Source organism: Callorhinus ursinus, unplaced genomic scaffold (genome assembly GCF_003265705.2).
Source record: "Callorhinus ursinus isolate GAN/ISIS: 27379988/994484 unplaced genomic scaffold, GSC_fseal_2.0 scaffold20, whole genome shotgun sequence".
Lineage (NCBI taxonomy): Eukaryota > Metazoa > Chordata > Mammalia > Carnivora > Otariidae > Callorhinus > Callorhinus ursinus.
The window spans coordinates 6,185,465-6,207,222 of NW_027397082.1; the positions used below are offsets into that span (position 1 = coordinate 6,185,465).

A 21,758-nucleotide genomic window follows, 5' to 3' on the forward strand; every position below is an offset into this window, starting at 1 on the left:
AAAGAAAGAAAGAAAGAAAGAAAGAAAGAAAGAAAGAAAGAAAGAAATCCCTCACTTACAAGGGAAGACAAAGCAAGTTAGCAACAGATCTCTCCACAGAAACTTGGCAGGCCAGACGAGAGTGGCATGATATATGCAATGTGCTGAATGGGAAAAATATGCAACCAAGGATACTTTATCCAGCAAAGTTGTCATTCAGAATAGAAGAAAAGATAAAGAATTTCCAAGACAAATAAAAACTAACAGAGTTCATGACCACTAAAGTAGCCCTGAAAGAAATATTAAAGGGGACTCTTTGAGTGGGAAAGAAAGGCCAAAATCAACAAAGACTAAAAAGGAACAGAGAAAATCTCCAGAAACGACAACTTAACAGGTAACACAAGGGCACTAAATTTATATCTATCAATAATTACTCTGAATGTAAATGGACTAAATGCTCCAATCAAAAGACATAGGGTATCAAAATAGAAAAAAACAAGACCCACCTATTTGCTGCCTACAGGAGACTCATTTTAAACCTATAGACACCTGCAGATTGAAAGAGAGAGGATGGAGAACAATTTATCATGCTAATAATGGACATTAAAAAAAGCCAGAGTAGTTATACTTATATCAGACAACTAGATTTTATTTTATTTATTTATTTATTTGAGAGAGAGAGAGAATGAGGATAGAAAGCACGAGAGGGAAGAGGGTCAGAGGGAGAAGAAGACTCCCCGCTGAGCAGGAAGCCCGATGTGGGACTTGATCCTGGGACTCCAGGATCATGACCTGAGCCGAAGGCAGTCACTTAACCAACTGAGCCACCCAGGCGCCCCAGACAACTAAATTTTAAAACAAAGACTGTAACAAGAAATGAAGAAGAACAATATATCATAATAAAGGAATCTATCCAACAAGAAGATTTAACAATTGTAAATATTTATGTACCCATTTGGGAGCATCCAAATATATAAATTAATTAATAACAAACACACACACAAAAAACTCATTTATCATAATACAATAATAGTAGGGACTTTAACACCACATTTACAGCAATGGACAGATCATTTAAGCAGAAAATCAACAAGGAAACAAGGGCTTTGAATGACACACTGTACCAGATGGTCTTAACAGAAATATTCAGAACATTTCACCCTAAAACAGCAGAATACCCCTTCTTTTTGAATACACACGGACATTCTCCAGAATACATCACATACTGGGTCACAAATTAGGCCTTAACAAATACAAAAAGATTGAGATCATACCATGCACATTTTCTGACCACAATGCTTTGAAACTTGGAAGTCAAACACAAGAAAAATTTGGAAAAACCACAAATACATGGAGGTTAAAGAACATCCTACTAAACAATGAATGAGTTAACCAGGAAATTAAAGAATAAATTTTAAAAAAATACATGGAAACAAATAAAAATAAAAACATGATGGACCAAAACCTTTGGGATGCAGCAAAAGCAGTCCTAAGAGGGAAGAATATAGCAATACAGGCCTACCTCAAGAAGCAAGAAAAATCTCAAATACATAACCTAATCTTACACCTACAGAAGCTAAAAAAGGAACAGCAAATAAAGATTAAATGCAGCAAAAGAAGGGAAATAATAAAGATCAGAGCAGAAATAAACAATATGGAAACAATAAAAAACAGTAGAACAGAAAAATGAAACTAGAAGCTCGTTCTTTGAACGAATCACTAAAATTGATAAAACCCTAGCCAGACTTTCAAAAAGAGACAGAAAGGGCCCATATAAATGAAATCATGAGTGAGAGAGGAGAGATCACAACCAACACCACAAAATACAAACAACTGTAAGAGAATATTATGAAAAATTATATGCCAGTAAATTGGGCAATCTGGAAGAAATGCATAAATTCCTAGAGAGATATAAACTACCAAAACTGAAACAGGAAGAATAGAAAATTTGAACAGATAACCAGCAACGAAATTGAATCAATAATAATAAAAAAAAAAAAACCTCCCAACAAACAAAAGTCCAGGGTCAGATGGCTTCCCAAAGGAATTCTACCAAATATTTAAATAAGAGTTAATACCTCCTCTTCTCAAACTGCTTCAAAAAATAGAAATGGAAGGAAAACTTCAAACTCATTCTATGAGGCCATCATTACCTGGATTCCAAAACCAAAGACCCTACTTAAAAAGGAGAATTACAGGCCAATATCCCTGATGAACATGGATGCAGAAATTCTGAACAAAATACTAGCAAAACAAATCCAAAAGTACATTAAAAGAATCATACAACACAATCAAGTAGGATTTATTCCAGGACTGCAAGAGTGGTTCAATGTCTGTAAATCAATCAGTGTGATACACATTAATAAAAGAAAGGATAAAAACCATATGATCTTCTCAATAGAGGCAGAGAAAGTATTTGAAAAAGTACAACATCAACTCTTGATAAAAACCGTCAACAAAGTAGGGATAAAGGGAACATATATCAACATCATTGGGGCTATATACAACAGACCTACAGCTAATATCCTCAATAGGGAATAACTGAGAGCTTTTCCTCTACAGTCAGCAACAAAACAGGTTTATTGTCCAGTCTCACCATTGTTATTTTTTTAATTTAAATTCAATTATTTAACATATAATGTATTATTTGTTTCCGGGATACAGGTCTGTGATTCATCAGTCTTATATAATTCATCTTTGTTATTTAACATAGTACTGTAAGTCTTAGCCTCAGCTATCAGACAACAAAAAGAAATGAGGCAACCAAATAAGCAAGGAAGAAGTCAAACTTTCACTATTCACAGATGACACGATACTCCATGTAGAAAACCCAAAAGACTCCATCAAAAAATTGCTAAAACTGATACAAGAATTCAGTAAACTCTCAGGATACAAAATGAACATACAGAAATCTGTTGTATTTCTACACATCAATAATGAAGAACAGAAAGAGAAATCAAGGAATCAAACCCATTGACTATTGCACCACAAAAACCATAAGATACCTACGAATAAACCTAACTAAAGAGGTAAAAGATCTGTACTCTAAAAACTAGAGAACACTTATGAAAGAAATTAAAGAGGACACAAAGAAATGGAAAAACATTCCATGCTCATGGATTAGAAGAACAAATATTGTTAAAATGTCTATACTACCCAAAGCAATCTACACATTTAATGCAATCCCTATCAAAATACAAACAGCATGGGTGGCTGGGTGGCTGGGTGACTCAGTTAGTTAAGCAACTGCCCTCAGCTCAGGTCAGAATTCCAGGGTCCTGGGATTGAGCCCCACATCAGGCTCCCTGCTTCATGGGGAGCCTGCTTCTCCCTCTCCCTCAGCTTGTCAGCTTGCTCTCTCTCTTTCTCTCAAATAAATAAATAATCTTAAAAACAAAAAAACGAAATATGAAGAGCCTTTTTCACAGAGCTACAACAAACAATCCTAAAATTTGTAGGAAACCACAAAAGACCCCAAATAACAAAGAAATCTTGAAAAAAAAAAAAGGCAAAGCTGGAGGCATCACAATTACGGATTTCAAGCTATACTACAAAGCTCTAATAATCAAGACAGTATGGTACAGGCACAAAAACAAATACTTAGATCAATGGAACAGAAGAGAAAACCCAGAAATGAACCCATACCTATATGGTCAACTAATCTTCAAAAGCAGGAAAGAATATCCAATGGAAAAAAAAGAGTCTTCAACAAATGATGTTGGGGAAACTGGATAGCAACATGCAGAAGAATACAACTGGACCATTGTCTCACACCACACACAAAAATAAATTCAAAATGGATGGAAGACCTAAGTGTGAGACAGAAATCTGTCAAAATCCTAGAGAAGAACACAAGCAGTAACCTCTTTGACATGAGCCATAGCAACTTCTTACTAGATATGTCTCTGGAGGCAAGGGAAACAAAAGCAAAAATAAACTATCAGGACTTTATCAAGACAAAAACTTCTGCACAGCAAAGGAAACAATCAACAAAACTAAAAGGCAACCTAATGCATGGGAGAAGATATTTGCAAATGACATCTCTAATAAAGGGTTAGTATCCAAAATCCATACAGAACTTGTCAAACTCAACACCCAAAAAACAAATAATCCAGTTAAGAATTGAGCAGAAGACATGAATAGATAGTTTTCAAAAAAAGACGTACAGATGGCTAACAGACACATGAAAATATGCTCAGTATCACTCATCATCAGTGGAATATAAATCAAAACTACGAGATACCACCTCATAACTATCAGAAGGTATGCTAAATTTAGCTAAATTTAGCATAAATTATGCAATACAGGAAATTAGCAATTAGCAATACAGGAAACAACAGATTTCGGCAAGGATGAAGAGAATGGGGAACCCTCTTACACTATTGGTGGGAATGCAAACTGGTCCAAACACTCTGAGAAATAGTATGGATGCTTCTCAAAAAGTTAAAATAGAGCAGCCCTATGACTCAGTAATTGCACTACCAGGTATTTACTCAGGGATACAAAAATACTGATTCGAAGGGGCACATGCACCCAAACGTTTATAGCAGCATTATCAACAACAGCCAAAGAAGGGAAAGAGCCCAAATGTCCATCAACTAATGAATGGATAAAAAAGATGTGGTGTATATATATATGCAATGGAATATCACTCAGCCTTAAAAAAGTATGACATCTTACCATTTGCAATGATGTGGATGGAGCTAGAGTGGATTAGGCTAAGCAAAGTAAGTCAATCAGAGAAAGACAAACACCATATGATTTTACTCATATATGGAATTTAAGAAACAAAACAGATTATCATATGGGAAAGGGAAAAAAAGAGAGAGAGGCAAACCATAAAGAGACTCTAACTATATAGAACGAACAGAGTTGATGGAGGGAAGGTGGCTAGGGAGATGGTCTAAATAAATGGGTGATGGGTATTAAGGAGGGGACATGTTGTGATGAGCACTGTGTGTTATATGTAAGTGATGAATCATTAAATTCTACTCCTGAAACCAATATTACACTATATATTATTAACTGAATTTAAATAAAAACTTGAAACATAAAAAAATTATATAGTGTTCTACCTATAATGAACAGTAAGCTGGAGAGGCTATAATAATATCCGGAAAAGTAAGAGTAAACAATATTACCAGGAATACAGAAAGTGATTTCCTAATGATAAAGTCAAGTCATCTCAAGTCATCAATTCATCAAGAAGACAGAAAAACCCAGGAACAAGATGGCGGAGGAGTAGGAGACCTGGATTTCATCTGCTCTCAGGAATTCAGCTGGATAGGGATCAAACCATTCTGAACACCTACGAACTCAACAGAAGATCGAAGAAAAGGATAGCAGCAACTCTCTGAACAGAAAAGCGACCACTTTCTGGAAGGTAGGACGTGAGAAGTGAATCCGAGGCGATATTCGGGAGGATAGACGGCGGGGGAGGGGGCCTCCGACGGCCGCTTCTGGCAAGTGATAGAGCCGCGGAGCACAAAATTGGAACTTTTAGAAGTCGGCTCCACTGAGGGATGTCACTCCAGTGACTAAGCAGGGGGTGGAAACCTCACGGGACAGTGTGGTCTCAGGACACTCATGGGTCACAGAAAGACCGGGGGTGCCTGAGTGCGGCAGAGCTCCCAGGTATCGGAGCGGGGAAGCCGGCTACAGAGACGGAGCCGAGGAGCAAGCTCTCAGCTCGGGGTTGCCATAAACTGTGATCGGTGACAGTCAGGCCACTGCTCCTTCCCCCGGGAGGAGCGGCGCGGAAGTGCACCGCAGGGATCTGCTGGGTTTGGAGACTCCACACGGGGTCGGGTGCCAGAGATAGAAATGCTCAGTCACAGGTCGGGTGAGCATGGAGTGCGGCTGGACACCAGGGAGACGGGAGTGACTGACTGCTTTTCTCTAGGGGCGCACTGAGGAGGGGGGGGCCTGAGTTCTCGGCTCCTCCGGGGCGGAGATTGGGAGGCCACCATTTTCACTGTCGTCCTCCAAGGCTGTATAGAAAGCTTACAGGGAACAAAAGCTCCAGAGAGCAAATCCGAGCTGATTACTTAAGCCCAGACCCGACAAGGGCGGGGCAATTCTGACTCCGGCAAAGACATTTGGGAACCACGGCAACAGGCCCTTCCCCCAGAAGATCAGCATGAACGGCCAGCCAAGACCAAGTTTACCGATACATGAGAATGGGAGAACTCCAGCGCTAGGGAAATACTGCACATAGAATTCATGGCTTTTTTACCATGATTCATTAGACTTTCAAAGTTAATTTTTTTAATTGTTTTTTTTGTTTTTGAATTTATCATTTTCCCTTTTCCACCCAACATCTTATCAATCCCTTTTTAAAAAATTTTTTTATTTTTCATTTTTAGAGTCATATTCTATCCCTTCATAGTAGTTACTTTTATTTTTGGCATATATATATAAGTTGTTTTCTCTTTAAAATTTTGAGATACAGTTTCCTCTAACATATCAAAATATACCCTAAAACTCTAGTGTATGGCTTTGTTCCAGTCTCCTGCGTGGTCACATTCTCTACCCTTTTCATTCTTTCTTTCCTTTTTTTAATCCTCTTTATTTTTTCAAACACCTTCTGATCAATTCCTTTTTTAAAATTTTTTATAATTTTCATTTTTACAAGCATATCCCATCCCTTCATCGTATCAACCATTATTTTGTACATATATAAGTCTTTCTTTCTTTAAAATTTCTTTAAAATTTTAGGAGGCACTTTCTTCTAACAGACCAAAATACACGCAAAATCTAGTGTATGGCACTGATCTATGAACCAGCCTGATCATATTTGATCTTATTCTGTTTTTTTTTTTTTTTGGTTTCATTCTGTTTTTGTTTTTCTCTTTTCCTTTTCTTTTTTTTCTCTTTCTTTTTTCTTTCTTTCCCTTTCTTTTCCCCTGGTTTCAAGTCTTTTCTGATTTGATTAGAGTATATTTTCTGGGAACATTGTTAACCTGTTAGCATTTTGTTCTCTCATTCATCTATTCTCCTCTGGACAAAATGACAAGACGAAAAAAATCACCTCAACACAAAGACCAAGAGCTAGTACCATGGGCCAGGGACCTACTCAATATGGACATTAGTGCGATGTTGGGCCTAGAGTTCAGAATGATGATTTTAAAGATACTAGCTGGGCTTGAAAAAAGCGTGGAAGTTATTAGAGAAACCCTTTCTGGAGAAATAAAAGAACTAAAATCTAACCAAGTCGAAATCAAAAAGGCTGTTAATGAGGTGCAATAAAAAATGGGGGCACTAACTGCTAGGATAAATGAGGCAGAAGAGAGAACCAGCGATATAGAAGACCAAATGATGGAAAATAAAGAAGCTGAGAAAAAGAGAGATAAAAAACTACTGGATCACGAGCACAGAATTCGAGAGATAAGCAATACGATAAGATGAAACAACATTAGAATAATTGGGATCCCAGAAGAAGAAGAAAGAGAGAGAGGGGCAGAAGGTATATTGGAGCAAATAATAGCAGAGAAATTCCCTAATGTGGGAAAAGAAACAGGCATTAAAATCCAGGAGGCACAGAGAACCCCTCTCAAAATCAATAAAGATAGGTCAACACCCCGACATCTAATAGTAAAACTTACGAGTCTCAGACACAAAGAGAAAATCTTGAAAGCAGCTCATGAGAAGAGATATCTAAGCTATAATGGTAGAAACATTAGACTGGCAACAGACCTATCCACAGAGACATGGCAGGACAGAAAGGCCTGGCATGATATCTTTAGAGCACTAAATGAGAAAAATATGCAGCTAAGAATACTATACCCAGCTAGGCTGTCACTGAAAATAGAAGGAAAGATAAAAAGCTTCCAGGACAAACAAAAACTAAAGGAATTTGCAAACATGAAACCAGCCATCCAGGAAATATTGAAAGGGGTCCTCTAAGCAAAGAGAGAGCCTAAAAGCAGCATAGACCAGAAAGGAACACAGACAATATACAGTCACAGTCACCTTACAGGCAATACAATGGCACATATCTTTCAATAGTTACCCTGAATGTAAATGGGCTAAATGCCCCAGTCAAAAGACACAGGCTATCAGATGGGATTAAAAAAAAATCGATATACTCTCTGCAAGAGACTCCTTGTAGACCCAAAGACACCCCCACATTGAAAGTGAAGGTGGAAAACCATTTACCATGCTAATGGACAACAAAAGAAAGCTGGGGTGGCAATCCTTATATCAAAAAAATTAGATTTTTAAAGCAAAGACTATAAAAGGGATGAGGACAGACACTATATCCTACTTAAAGGGTCTATCCAGCAAGAAGATCTAACAATTGTAAATATCTATACCCCTAACATGGGAGCAGCCAATTATATAAGACAATTAATAACAAAAGCAAAGAAACACATTGACAACAATATAACAATAGTGGAGGACTTTAAAACTCCCCTCACTGAAATGGACAGATCATCAAAAAAAAAAAGATACATAAAAGGAAATAAAGACTGTAAAAGAAACACTGGACCAAATGGACTTCACAGACATATTCAGAACATTCCATCCCAAAGCAAAAGAACACACATTCTTCTCTAGTGCCCATGGAACATCCTCCAGAATAGATCACATCCTAGGTCACAAATCAGGTCTCAACCAGTACCAAAAGATTGGGATCGCTCCCTGCATATTTTCAGACCACAATGCTTTGAAACTAGAACTCAATCACAAGAGGAAAGATGGAAAGAACTCAAATACATGGAGGCTAAAGAGCATCCTACTAAAGAATGAATGGGTCAACCAGGAAATTAGAGAAGAATTAAAAAAATTCGTGGAAACCAATGAAAATGAAAACACAACTGTTCAAAATCTTTGGGATGCAGCAACGGAGGTCCTAAGAGGAAAGTATATAGCATTACAAGCCTTTCTCAAGAAACAAGGAAGGTCTCAAATACACAACCTAACCCTACACCTAAGGGAGCTGGAGAAAGAACAGCAAATAAAGTCTAAATCCAGCAGGAGAAGAGAAATCATAAAGATCAGAGCAGAAATCAATGAAGTAGAGACCAAAAGAACAGTAGAACAGATCAACGAAACTAGGATCTAGTTCTTTGAAAGAATTAACAGGATTGATAAACCTCTGGACAGACCTGTCAAAAAGAAAAGAGAAATGACCCAAATCAATAAAATCATGAATGAAATAGGAGAGATTGCAACCAACACCAAAGAAATACAAACAATTCTAAGAACATATTATGAGCAACTATATGCCAGCAAGTTAGATAACCTGGAAGAAATGGATGCACTCCTACAGATGTATCAACTACTAAAATTGAACCAGGAAGAAAGAGAGAACCTGAACAGACCTATAACCACTAAGGAAATTGAAGCAGTCATCAAAAATCTTCCAAGAAACAAAAGCCCAGGGCCAGATGGCTTCCCAGGGGAATTCTACCAAAAATTTAAAGAAGAATTAATACCTATTCTCCTGAAACTGTTCCAAGAAATAGAAATGGAAGGAAAACTTCCAAACTCATTTTATGAGGCCACCATTACCTTGATCACTAAGCCAGACAAAGACCCCATCAAAAAGGAGAGTTGCAGACCAATATCCTTGATGAAGATGGATGCAAAAATTCTCACCAAAATACTAGCCAATACGATCCAACAGTACATTAAAAGGAATATTCACCACGATCAAGTGGGATTTAACCCTGGGCTGCAAGGTTGATTCAACATCCACAAATCAATCAACGGGATAGAATACATTAACAAAAGAAAGAACAAAAATCATATGATCCTCTCAATAGATGCAGAAAAAGCATTTGACAAAGTACGGCATCCTTTCTTGATCCAAACTCTTCAGAGTAGAGGGATAGAGGGTACATACCTCAATATCATAAAAGCCACCTATGAAAAACCTACAGCAAATATAATTCTCAATGGGAAAAGCTGAGAGCTTTTCCCTAAGGTCAGGAACGCGGCAGGGATGTCCACTGTCACCCCTGCTATTAAACATAGTATTAGAAGTCCTAGCCACAGCAATCAGACAACAAAAAGAAATCAAAGGCATCCAAATCGGCAAAGAGGAAGTCAAACTCTCACTCTTTGCAGATGATATGATACTTTAGGTGGAAAACCCAAAAGACTCCACGCCAAAACTGCTAGAACTCATACAGGAATTCAGTAAAGTGGCAGGATATAAAATTAATGCACAGAAATCAATGGCATTCCTATACACCAACAACAAGACAGAAGAGAGACAAATTAAGGAGTCAATCCCATTTACAATGGCACTCAAAACCATAAGATACCTAGGAATAAATCTAACCAAAGAGGCAAAGGATCTGTACTCAGAAAACTATAAAATACTCATGAAAGAAATTGAAGAAGACACAAAGAAATGGAAAAACGTTCCATGCTCATGGATTGGAAGAACAAATATTGTGAAGATGTCAATGCTACCTAGAGCATTCTACAAAATCAATGCAATCCCCATCAAAATACCATCCACTTTTTTCAAAGAAATGGAACAAATAATCCTAAAATTTGTATGGAACCAGAAGAGACCCCAAATAGCCAGAGGAATCTTGAAAAAGAAAAGAAAAGCTGGCGGCATCACAATTCCGGACTTCCAGCTCTATCACAAAGCTGTCATCATCAAGACAGTATGGTACTGGCACAAAAACAGACACATAGATCAATGGAACAGAATCGAGAGCACAGAAATGGACCCTCTCAACTCTATGGTCAACTCATCTTTGACAAAGCAGGAAAGAATGTCCAATGGAAAAAAGACAGTCTCTTCAACAAATGGTATTGGGAAAATTGGACAGCCACATGCAGAATGAAACTGGACCATTTTCTTACACCACACACAAAAATAGATTCCAAATGGTTGAAAGACCTAAACGTGAGACAGGAGTCCATCAAAATCCTAAAGGAGAACAGAGGCAACAACCTCTTCGACCTCAGCCAAGCACTTCTTCCTAGAAACATCGCCAAAGGCACGGGAAGCAAGGGCAAAAATGAACGATTGGGATTTCATCAAGATAAAAAGCTTTTGCACAGCAAAAGAAACAGTCCACAAAACCAAAAGACATCCAACAGAATGGGAGAAAATATTTGCAAATGACATATCAGAGAAAGGGCTAGTATCCAAAATCTATAAAGAACCTATCAAACTCAGCACCCAAAGAACAAATAATCCAATCAAGAAATGGGCAGAAGACATGAACAGACATTTTTCCAAAAAGACATCCAAATTCCCAACAGACACATGAAAAAGTGCTCAACATCACTCGGCATCAGGGAAATCCAAATCAAAACCTCAATGAGATACCACCTCACAGCAGTCAGAATGGCTCAAATTAACAAGTCAGTAAATGACAGATGTTGGCAGGTTGTGGAGAAAGGGGAACCCTCCTACACTGTTGGTGGGAATGCAAACTGGTGCAACCACCCTGGAAAACAGTATGGAGGTTCCTCAAAAAGTTGAAAATAGAGCTACCATACGATCCAGCAATTGTCCTACTGGGTATTTACCCCAAAGATACAAATGTAGGGACCCGAAGGGGTACGTGCACCCCAATGTTTATAGCAGCAATGTTCACAATATCCAAACTGTGGATAGAGCCAAGATGTCCATCGACAGATCAATGGATAAAGAAGAAGTGGTATATATACACAATGGAATATTATGCAGCCATCAAAACGAATGAGATCTTGCCATTTGCAAGGACGTGGATGGAACTGGAGGGTGTTATGCTGAGTGAAATAAGTCAATCAGAGAACGACATGGATCATCAGACCTCACTGATATGAGGAATTCCTAATCTCAGGAAACAACCTGAGGGTTTTTGGAGTAGGGGTGGAGTGGGAGGGATGGCGTGGCTGGGTGACAGACATTGGGGAGGGTATGTGCTATGGTGAGCGCTGTGAATTGTGCAAGACTGTTGAATCACAGATCTGTACCTCTGAAATAATGCAATATATGTTAAGAAAAAAAAGAAGAAGAAGATAGCAGGAGGGGAAGAATGAAGGGGGGTAAATCAGACGGGGAGACGAACCATGAGAGATGATGGACTCTGAAAAACAAACTGAAGGTTTTAGAGGGGAGGGGGGTGGGTGGATGGGTTAGCCTGGTGATGGGTATTAAAGAGGGCACATTCTGCGTGGAGCACTGGGTGATATGCAAACAATGAATCATGTAACACTATATCAAAAACTAATGATGTGATGTATGGTGATTAACATAACAATAAAAAATTTTTAAAAAGACATAAAAACCCTAAACATTTATGTATTTAATTAAAAGAGATACAAAGAAGTACAAGAACAAATAAACTAATTCACAATTACGGTCATAGATTTCAACACTCATTTCCCAAATTGATAGAATATCAATGAGAATGTTAGAAGACTTAAAAAACCATCAGCCAACTTGACCTAATTCACATTTGTAGAACACTCCACCAAATGACAGCAAAATGTACCTTTTTGGCAAGTGTCCAAGGAACATTTACCAAAATAGATCATATACTGGGTGCTATGGTCTGTATGTTTATGCCCCTGCCCCCAAATTCATATGCTGAAATGCTAACTCCAAAAGGCAATGGTATTAATAGTCAAAACCCTTGGGAGGTGAATAGGTCACAAGGGTGGATCCCTCATGAAACAGATTAGTGCTACTACAAAAAAGGTCCCACAGAGTTCCCTATCCTCTTCCACCATGTGAGGATACAGTGACAAGGTGCTACTTTATGAATGAGAAAGAAGATACCTGACTATGCTGGTGCCTTGGTAGTGATTTTCCAGCCTCTAGAATGATGAGCAAAAAAGTTCTATCGTTTATAAGCTACCCAGTCAGTGTTATTTTGCTATGGTAGCCCAATGTACTAAAACACCAGATTTATTCATTTTCTATTGCTGTGGCAACCAACTACCATGACCTTAGTGGCTTAAATAACAATACAAATTTACTATCACATTTCTGTATGTTAGAAATCTGACATATTTACTCTTACAGTGCTGTTGTTAGCAGTCTGATAGAGGTTTCAATGGACTAAAATCAAGGTATTGGCAGGGTTGTGTTTTTTTTTTTAGAGGTTCTAAAGAAGAATGTTTCCTCCACCTTTTCAGCTTCTAGATGCCCCTTTCTCCCATATTCAAAGCTAGCAATTTGCTTCTCTCTAACTATTCTTCTGTATGCACATCTCTCTCTAACCCTGACTTCAGGCAGCAAACACTGCTTTAAGACCCAGCTAATTAGGTTGAGTCTACTTAGCAATCCTGGATAAGCATCTTAACACCCTAAACTTAATCACATGTTCACACTCCCCTTTTTCATGAAAGATAATATATTTACGGGCACCAGGGATTAGGATGTGGTTACTTCTGTGGAGTCATTATTCTGCCACACACACTGGGTCATAAAATAAGTCTCATTAAATTTAAGGAATATAAATCATTCAAAATATTTTTTGTGACAATAAAGTTAAATTAGAAATACATTACAGAAACATTTTTAGACATTTTCCAAATAGCTGTAAATAAAATACCCCACTTCTAAAAACTCAACTGACAATGGAGGAAATCAAAAAGGAAATTGGAAAGTATTCAACTTAAGAAACCAGGAAAAGAAGAGCAAATTAATGTCGAAGTAAGCAAAAGAAAGGGAATAAAGAGAAGAAATTAATGAAATGGAAAAAATAGAGAAAATAAATGAACCATTTGTTTCTCAAAGAAAAACTAATGAAACTGATAACTCTCCAGCTGATCAAGGAAAAAAAGAGAGAAAGAAAGGAGAAATAAATTATGAATATCAGAAATAAGAGTGATAATATCCACTGGATAACATGTAAATATTATTAATAATCTTTTGCCAATAAATTCTACAAGTTAAATAGAAGAAATATAACTGTGAAACACAAACTGATAGAACTCATTCAAGGAGAAATAGAAAATGCAAACCTCTAAATCTATTAAAGACATTGAAATTTTAGTTGAAACCTTCCCACAAAGAAACCTGGAAGTCCAAATACATTCAATGTTGAATTCTACCACAAATTTAAGAAAAAAAAAATCAATTCCACACAAATCTTTCAGAAAATTAAGAGGAAATGTTTCCCAATTCATTTTATAAGGCCAGCAGTACCATGATACAAAGTCAAACAAGATTACAACAATAGAAGACTATAGACTAATACCTCTCCCTCTCATAAGCATAGGTATAAAAATTCTTAACACAATTTTAACAAATCAAATCCAACAATACATAAAAAATTAATACAAAATGACCAACTGGAGCTTACCCCTGTATAACAAGGTTGATTAAGCATTCAAAAGCATTAAAAAATCAGGGTATTTCAATTCTATTAGCAAATAAATCCAAAATAGTAAGTTATTTTACAATCCTATAAACAAACACACATACTTATACGCTTTAATATATATAACTAATATAATTATTTTAATCAAAAAGTAGGAATTAGGCTCTACCTATCTTAACCATCAGTTACTTTCTAAATTTTATTATTTGGGGAGAGTAGAATATTTCAACTTTATTACACAAATTCTGGTGTGGCTTCTAGAACATACTGCTAGTGTTTTCTCAAAAGAAAATTCAATTTAAAATTTAATTTTTAACCATTAAATATTCATTAACATTCTAGAGTAATGATGTAATTTGCTTAAAAATAATTAGATAACCACACATGAAGTACATGAAAAAACTTAAAATGTAACAATTATATCAATTTTAATTACTACTTAATAAGCTCAATACATGAGCCCTTTTGTTGCCTTTAATCATAATTTGAATATACCAAGTGAAATCTGATTCATATTTCTGTATAAATCCTAGAAAATAAAATGATGCATCCAACATCCTCAAGGTCAAAATATTTCCAGCATTTTCTGACCATAATAGCATCTAAATCACACTATCCAGTGAAAAAATAAAAATATCAAAATAATTCTCATTACTGAGTAGTGATTTATAATATTTCTTAGTAAATTAACTGCCTTAATTTAGATGCTGAATTAGCCTTACAAATAAAAATAATTTTCCCATAAATATATGATTTTTAAAAATCACCATCTTCTCACAAATCACATAGAAATTATTAAATAATTTCTAGTCATAGATCATAAGCTGTCATTAATATGAAATGGGAAAGAATAATCTGTACATTTTTGAAGATTTTTTTTAAAGATTTTATTATTTATTTGAGAGCAGGAGAGAGAGAGAGAGAGAATGAGATGGAGGAAGAGGGAGAAGACTCCCCACTGAGAAGGAAGCCTGACACGGGGCTCAATCCCAGGACCCAGAAATCATGACCCAAGCCAAAAGCAGACACTTAAATGACAGCCACCCAGGCACCCCTTAAAGATTTTAAAACATAATGACCTAGCACAGGGCTTGGTACATAGGAGATTTCAATAAACTAATTTGAATTCAATCTAATCAAATAATCAGTCATAAAAGAATGAATATATGAACAAATGCCAACATTACAACATATAGGCTTTTTTTTTTCACAAAAGCATAAATTAAGAACACAAACCCTGACTAATTCAAGATAGAAAGAACATCCTAAATGTTTCCTAGCAGTAAATCTAAAGCCTTTAGCAGCCTATCACTAAACACAATAAAAAACGAAATATACTTTAATAAAAAAAGGAAAGAAATATACAACATCTATATGTAGCATAAAGAAATCAACAGTGAGAGGTAGTGGGTCTTAAAGAACTGTTAAGTACTGCTTACCCTATATTTTTAATGAAGTTTAAATTATGTTCAGTATATAATAAAGCAAAAATGAGATTCTAAACAAAGAAAATTTCAAGTAGTGCTGTAAGAACAGTATCTAACCCTCAGATGAAGTATACAATTGATCAGAAAACCCAAACAATGTGGTTATCTGAAGTTTTGATGCATTTCTTAGAATATAATTTCATTAAAAAATTAGTACATTTTTTGGTTGATTCAGTATCATTAGTATGAACATTTTTAATAAGGACATTCATTATCGTCGCTGCCGTGATCAGGGGACCACACTTTGAGGACCACTAAACTAGAAATACAAGGCAATCGAGTTTCACAACCTGAATGTAGGACAGATAATCTGTTGGCTGTGTGACTGAGAGTTTTCACTGTTGGGCCATAGGGAAATGAAGTGTTAAAGCAGCAAGTGTGTCCCCCTCCACTAGATTTTGCCCAAAAAAAGGAAAATTAAAGGAAAAAGGGAGAGACATGCTGCCTGGGTCAGGGGGCAGCTGTGATATTTTATACCTGGAATCTGGTTGTGTCATCCTTTGGAGTCCCTGGGGAATACTCAAGCACATTTTTCCATGACTCTCATAACTATGAGAGGTGTCAAAAGCCTGGACATAGAGACTGAGAAGATCTGCTGTCCGGTGCAAAGCCCAGTCTCAAGAAATAGCCAGTTTTTACCCCTTTCCTGGATACCAGGCCTCAAACTTACCACCCGTACTTTAATCAGGCAAAAGCCCTCCCTTTGAGTTAATATAACAAAGGAGAAAGCCATCTACTTTTGACCTATCTTCTATCTATGCTGGGTCTTAAACTTCAAGACCACATAGATAAACCTTCTGAACTTGGATTCTGTTCTCCTAGTCTTAGTCAGAGTATAAACTAGGTGAAATAATATTGCTCCTCTGGCACTCCATTGTTACCCAAAAAGAAAACTGTAATTAACATTAAACCAGCAGATTTTGAACAGTCAAAAAATAAACAACACATTCATCATTAGACATTCAATGTACCCTTTTTATCAAGGGTCAATACCTGTTTCATGTTGTTCAAAACAGAAATCTTATCCATATCATTACTTCGAACAAAAACAGCATTGTTTTTGTAAAGAAAATATTCAGTGGTCATTATGTGAAATACTATTAACACTTACCTGTATTTTAATGGGCCAGGAAAAGTTGCTGACGTACACATAGAATGTAATGTTAGGATTGCTTCTAAAGTTAAATTTTTCATAGGAAAAACTATCTCTGTATTCCTTTATATTAGTTTTGGAAACTATAGGAGTCTCCTCCCCGGATATTGTTCCAGCTAAAATGTAAATAATAATAACAAATTTTTAAAACTCCTATTAGGAAAAAAGGATCTTTTTGAACTTAAAAATATATATTATATTTACTTAATTTTTAGAACTGTATGTATAAAAACATAATTATCAAAATAAACTTGTTCACTATTTAGAGTAACAAAGGAGAAATAAAATTCATCATAAATGTAATGGATTTGTATAAAAATTATTTTTTTAAATGATACCACTGATTAAGTGCTATGTACTAGTCACTGGTGTAGAGATTTTATATTCTTTTCTAATAACAGTTTTATCCCAGAGGTATTCCATCTCTATTTTTCAAATTGAAATCTGATCCTCAGAAAGATTAAAACACTTGCCTTAAGTTTATAGCTACTGAATGGTAAATTCCTCTTTGGAACTCAGGTATATATTAGCTCCAAACACTGAGTTCCTTCTATTTACTACTCCACAGAGCCTCTCAAAACAAATCAGGACATATTTCACATGTCTCAATCCAATTAAAAAATGGAAAAGAAATCAATTTATTTGTCTTAACCACAAATTGAACCATCACTACTTTGAATAAATTGAAAGGAGGTTACAATTTAAAACATAAGCTAAATGTTTAATTAGTTAAACGCATATTGCATACTCAATAAATATTTACTGAAATTGACCAACTGGAACAAAACATTTCCAACAATCTTACTAAGCCTTCCACCTTAAAAAACAGTAAAAATATTTAGAATTAATATACTGAGCAACTGAATTAATTTCTAACTCATCACCTATTCCAAAATTACGTGGGATGCTGTTTTAAAAGGCAGACTTCCTGACTCCATCTCCTAACCCGATAAATCAAAATTTCTGAGATTTAGTTCTGGGAATCTGAAAGTTATGAGCAATTTCATCCATTAAAAAAAAATTACCATTCTAAATTAATTACAAAGGTTTTATATATTTTTATTAACAAATTTTAAAAATCTTCTAGAGTCAATTTATTGTGCCAAAATAAATTTCAAATTAATAGTACAAGTTTTCATGAATTCCTTTCTTTAAAATGATTTTATTTTTAAGTAATCTCTACACCCAAAATGGGAATCAAACTTACAACCCTAAAATCAAGAAATAAATGTTCTACCGACTGAGCCAGCCCAGTGTTCCATCATGAATTCTTAATTAATGAAGCTCAAAATGCCAAGATTTTACTATATGTTTGGCACCATAGTAAAAAAATGTCTATATAGTTGCCCAAACTTCTCATTCTTTAACATATGGAATTTAGGTTCTAGAACTGCAAAGACCTCATCATTCTTGAATTCTACATCTCCACGAGTCTACATATTAAAATGGCATAATGACTTGATTTTCAGAAACCAAATATGGATATCTAAGAATCCACATATTTTCTTTAAAGAAGATTCCAACACTTTTATGCAAGAGTATATCTTTGATATAGAAAATAAAAGCCAACAAAATTTCCTAAGATGTAAATACAAAAAAGTGAGCATACTTCTTCATAATCCAGCATAGTTTGATTTCATCTTGGTTACATTTTTTAAAAGTCAAAAACGTCAACTTATAAACCTTATTATGGAAGACATATTAAGTATAGGGGTTTTTTCCAACTTTCTCTCAGCACTGAAGCTGACAAAGGGAATAGTACATTTCTAAGCTTGAAAGTAATAGAAGACATGTTAATTTACCAGCATGCACAGAATTTCATAGTTTTCTATCAATATTAAGGTTAATAATTAAATTTATAGCTTCAATAGTGAATCAAATAACTGAAATCTCAGTCCCTAGTCATTAAAGAAGTAATATCTTAATTAAAATCATAGCAATTCATAACACTACCATTTTAAAAAATTATGTGGTGTACAATATTTGTTATGCATCTAATTTTAAATGAATAAGGGACAAAGTTGACAAAGGAAAGAAACTTCATTAACAATGCTACTTATTATTTTTACCTGAATCAGAACAATGACATTTTTTTAAAAATTTCAATTATTTGAATTAACAATAAAAAGCCACGTTAGAACACGTTCCATAAACAAACATGTGAAAGACATGCGACAACAAAATCCTCTTACCTGTTGAACCAACGGACCATGTAATGTTGAGATTAAAGTTGTTTGATGCATTAATCGAAATATCCAAATTTTTGTTTGACTACCAAGAAAGAAAATATTAGGGTTAAAAAATCAAATTACACTAAATAATGTATTGTGTTTTAATTATGCCCATGCTATATTTCACAGACTCTATACATTTTGTCAGTATTCAACTAGGTGTAGATGTCAGTTATACTTTTTTAATGAAAACATATAGGTGATAAATTCAAAGGTAGTTTAAAGTTCCCATTTATCCTCCTTACTATAATCCAGCCTTCTGTATGTAAACCAGAGGCTGTTGTAATTCATTATTTGTATTTTGATTCTCTTTGCTTACCCGTAGTTAATAGTTAAATGATATAGGTTTAGGTTAGTCTAAAGTAATTTTATAGCAATGTGAGATTATTGTTTTGTTGAAAGACTTCTTCTCAGATGCATATTGTATTATTATACAAACATTTCTGTATTGAAAAAATATATATATATATATATATATATGATACACAAACTAGAACTCTCAGGTAAAAATGAGTTAGAATTAAATCTACTGTCAAAACGTAGGAAAGGTATACATAATTAAGGTACCTATTTATTATTTTTTTTATGTAGGATAAGTAGGAAGCCCTGATCACGAATCTATATTAATTTCAGTCATTGTTCCAAGTTGAATTTCATTTTAGTTATAAATTATATTTATATAATTAGATATAATGATGTTACAAGCATTCTTAGTGGCATCTCTCATGACAGTTTAGCATCCTATACTTTCAAAGAAAATGTGTGTGGGGGGGTGGAAGATGGCAGAGGACTACGGACCCTATTCTAACCGGTCCCCAGAATTGAGCTGGATATCTACCAAACCACTCTGAACACCCACAAAATCAGCCTGAGATGTAAGAAGATAGATCTGGATCTCTACAAACAGAATATCACAGGTGGTTGGTTTCGAGGTCCAAAGCGGGGAGCTGTGATTCTGCGGGCAGATATCAGAGCATAAATGGCAGCGGGAGGGAGCCTGGCCGTGGGGATCCTACACCACCAGTGAGCGATAGCTTCCTGCGCTGGGGACCCGGCACAGACTCGCAGACTGGTAGCGGCGGGGAAAGGATTTTAGGGCAGCCCCCTGGAGGGAAACTCAGAGCAGCGGGCCTGCATGTGCAAACTGGGGGCGGCTGGCGGTTTTAGAAGCACAAAGGGCAGAGACATGCCCCCACATGGAGACAAGGACTGGGAGCATGGCTGAGGGGCAACAACCCAGGACCCTACAGTTTATAGCAACACAGACAGAAACAGAGATAGTGTGGCCTGGAGAGCTCACTGAAGAACAGACTGAAATCTCTCTGCTCTGAGGAGGAGGGTTGGAAATGGTCTCTTCTGCTCTTTCAGAAGAGACACAGCTCTGACAGGGAGAGCCGCCAGAGAACAAAAGCCGCAAAAAAAACGGTTTTCACTGAGCACATCCCCTGCCACAGGGGTCAGGGCAATTCTGCCCAAACAGGGTTACCTGAGTAACAGCACTGCAGGCCCCTCCCCCAAAAGGCAGGCTGGGAAAACAAGAGGCCAGCAACCCTAAGGTCCCTAGAAAACAGGTGCATCTTGCTTGGGTTGTGGTCAATAATTAGGACTCTATACATTCCCTCAACCACCCCTCAACAGAATGACTAGGAGGAGGAACCCCCAAAATAGGAAAGACTCAGAGACAAATAGATTAAGATACAACCAAGATTTCGGATATGGAATTCAGGATAGCAATTATGAAGACAATAGCTAGAATGGAGAAATCAATTAATGGCAACATAGAGTCTCTAAAGGCAGAAATGAAAGCTGAATTGGCAGAACTTAAAAATGTTATCAATGAGATCCAATCTAATATAGATAATCTAACAGCTAGGGTAAGCGAGACAGAACGAATTAGTAACCTCAAAGACAAAGTGATAGACAAAAAGGGAAAAGAGGCAAGGGAAAAAAAACTCAGAATCCATGAAAATAGAATCAGAGAAATAAGTGACACCATGAAACGTTCCAATGTCAGAATTATTGGAAATCGGGGGGGGGGGCGGGTGGAGAGAGAGAGAGGACTAGAAGATGTATTTGAGCAAATCGAAGCTGAGAACTCCCCTAATCTGGGGAATGAAACAAACATTCGCGTCCTAGAGGCAGAGAGGACCCCTCCCAAGATCAAGGAAAACAGGCCAACACCACAGCATGTAATAGTAAAACTCACAAATCTCAGAACCAAGGAAATCATCTTAAGGGCAGTTAGGGGGAAGAGATTCCTTATGTACAGAGGGAGGAACATCAGAATAACGTCAGACCTATCCACAGAGACCTGGCAAGCCAGAAAGGCCTGGCAAGACAAATTCAGGGTACTAAACGAGAAGAACACACAGACAAGAATACTTTATCTGGCAAGGCTGTCATTTAGAATGGATGGAGGGATACAGAGCTTCCAAGTCCAGCAAAAACTGAAAGAATAGGTGACCACTAAGCCGGCCCAGCGTTGCAGATTGGATAAAACAAACAGTACCCATCCATATGCTGTCTACAAGAGACTCATTTTGAACCTAAATATACATCCAGACTGAAAGTGAAGGGATGGAGATCCATCTTCCATACCAGTGGAACTCAAAAGAAA

General features: G+C 36.3%; 1 protein-coding gene across 3 annotated transcripts in view; it reads right to left on the bottom strand.

The window, feature by feature from the left end:
• The window catches only part of ATRNL1 (attractin like 1), a 919,082-nt gene that overhangs the window by 515,179 nt on the left and 382,145 nt on the right, over positions 1–21,758 (bottom strand). For all 3 annotated transcript variants that reach the window (XR_012381651.1, XM_025881114.2, XM_073904148.1), the window contains exons 23-24: positions 19,103–19,181; positions 16,869–17,026 (exon numbers count right to left, since the gene is read on the bottom strand). Coding sequence is in view for 2 of the 3 variants with exons in the window: in XM_025881114.2 (XP_025736899.1) it covers positions 16,869–17,026; positions 19,103–19,181 (237 nt within the window). In the remaining variant the exon portion in view is untranslated. The remainder of the gene's footprint in view (positions 1–16,868; positions 17,027–19,102; positions 19,182–21,758) is intronic.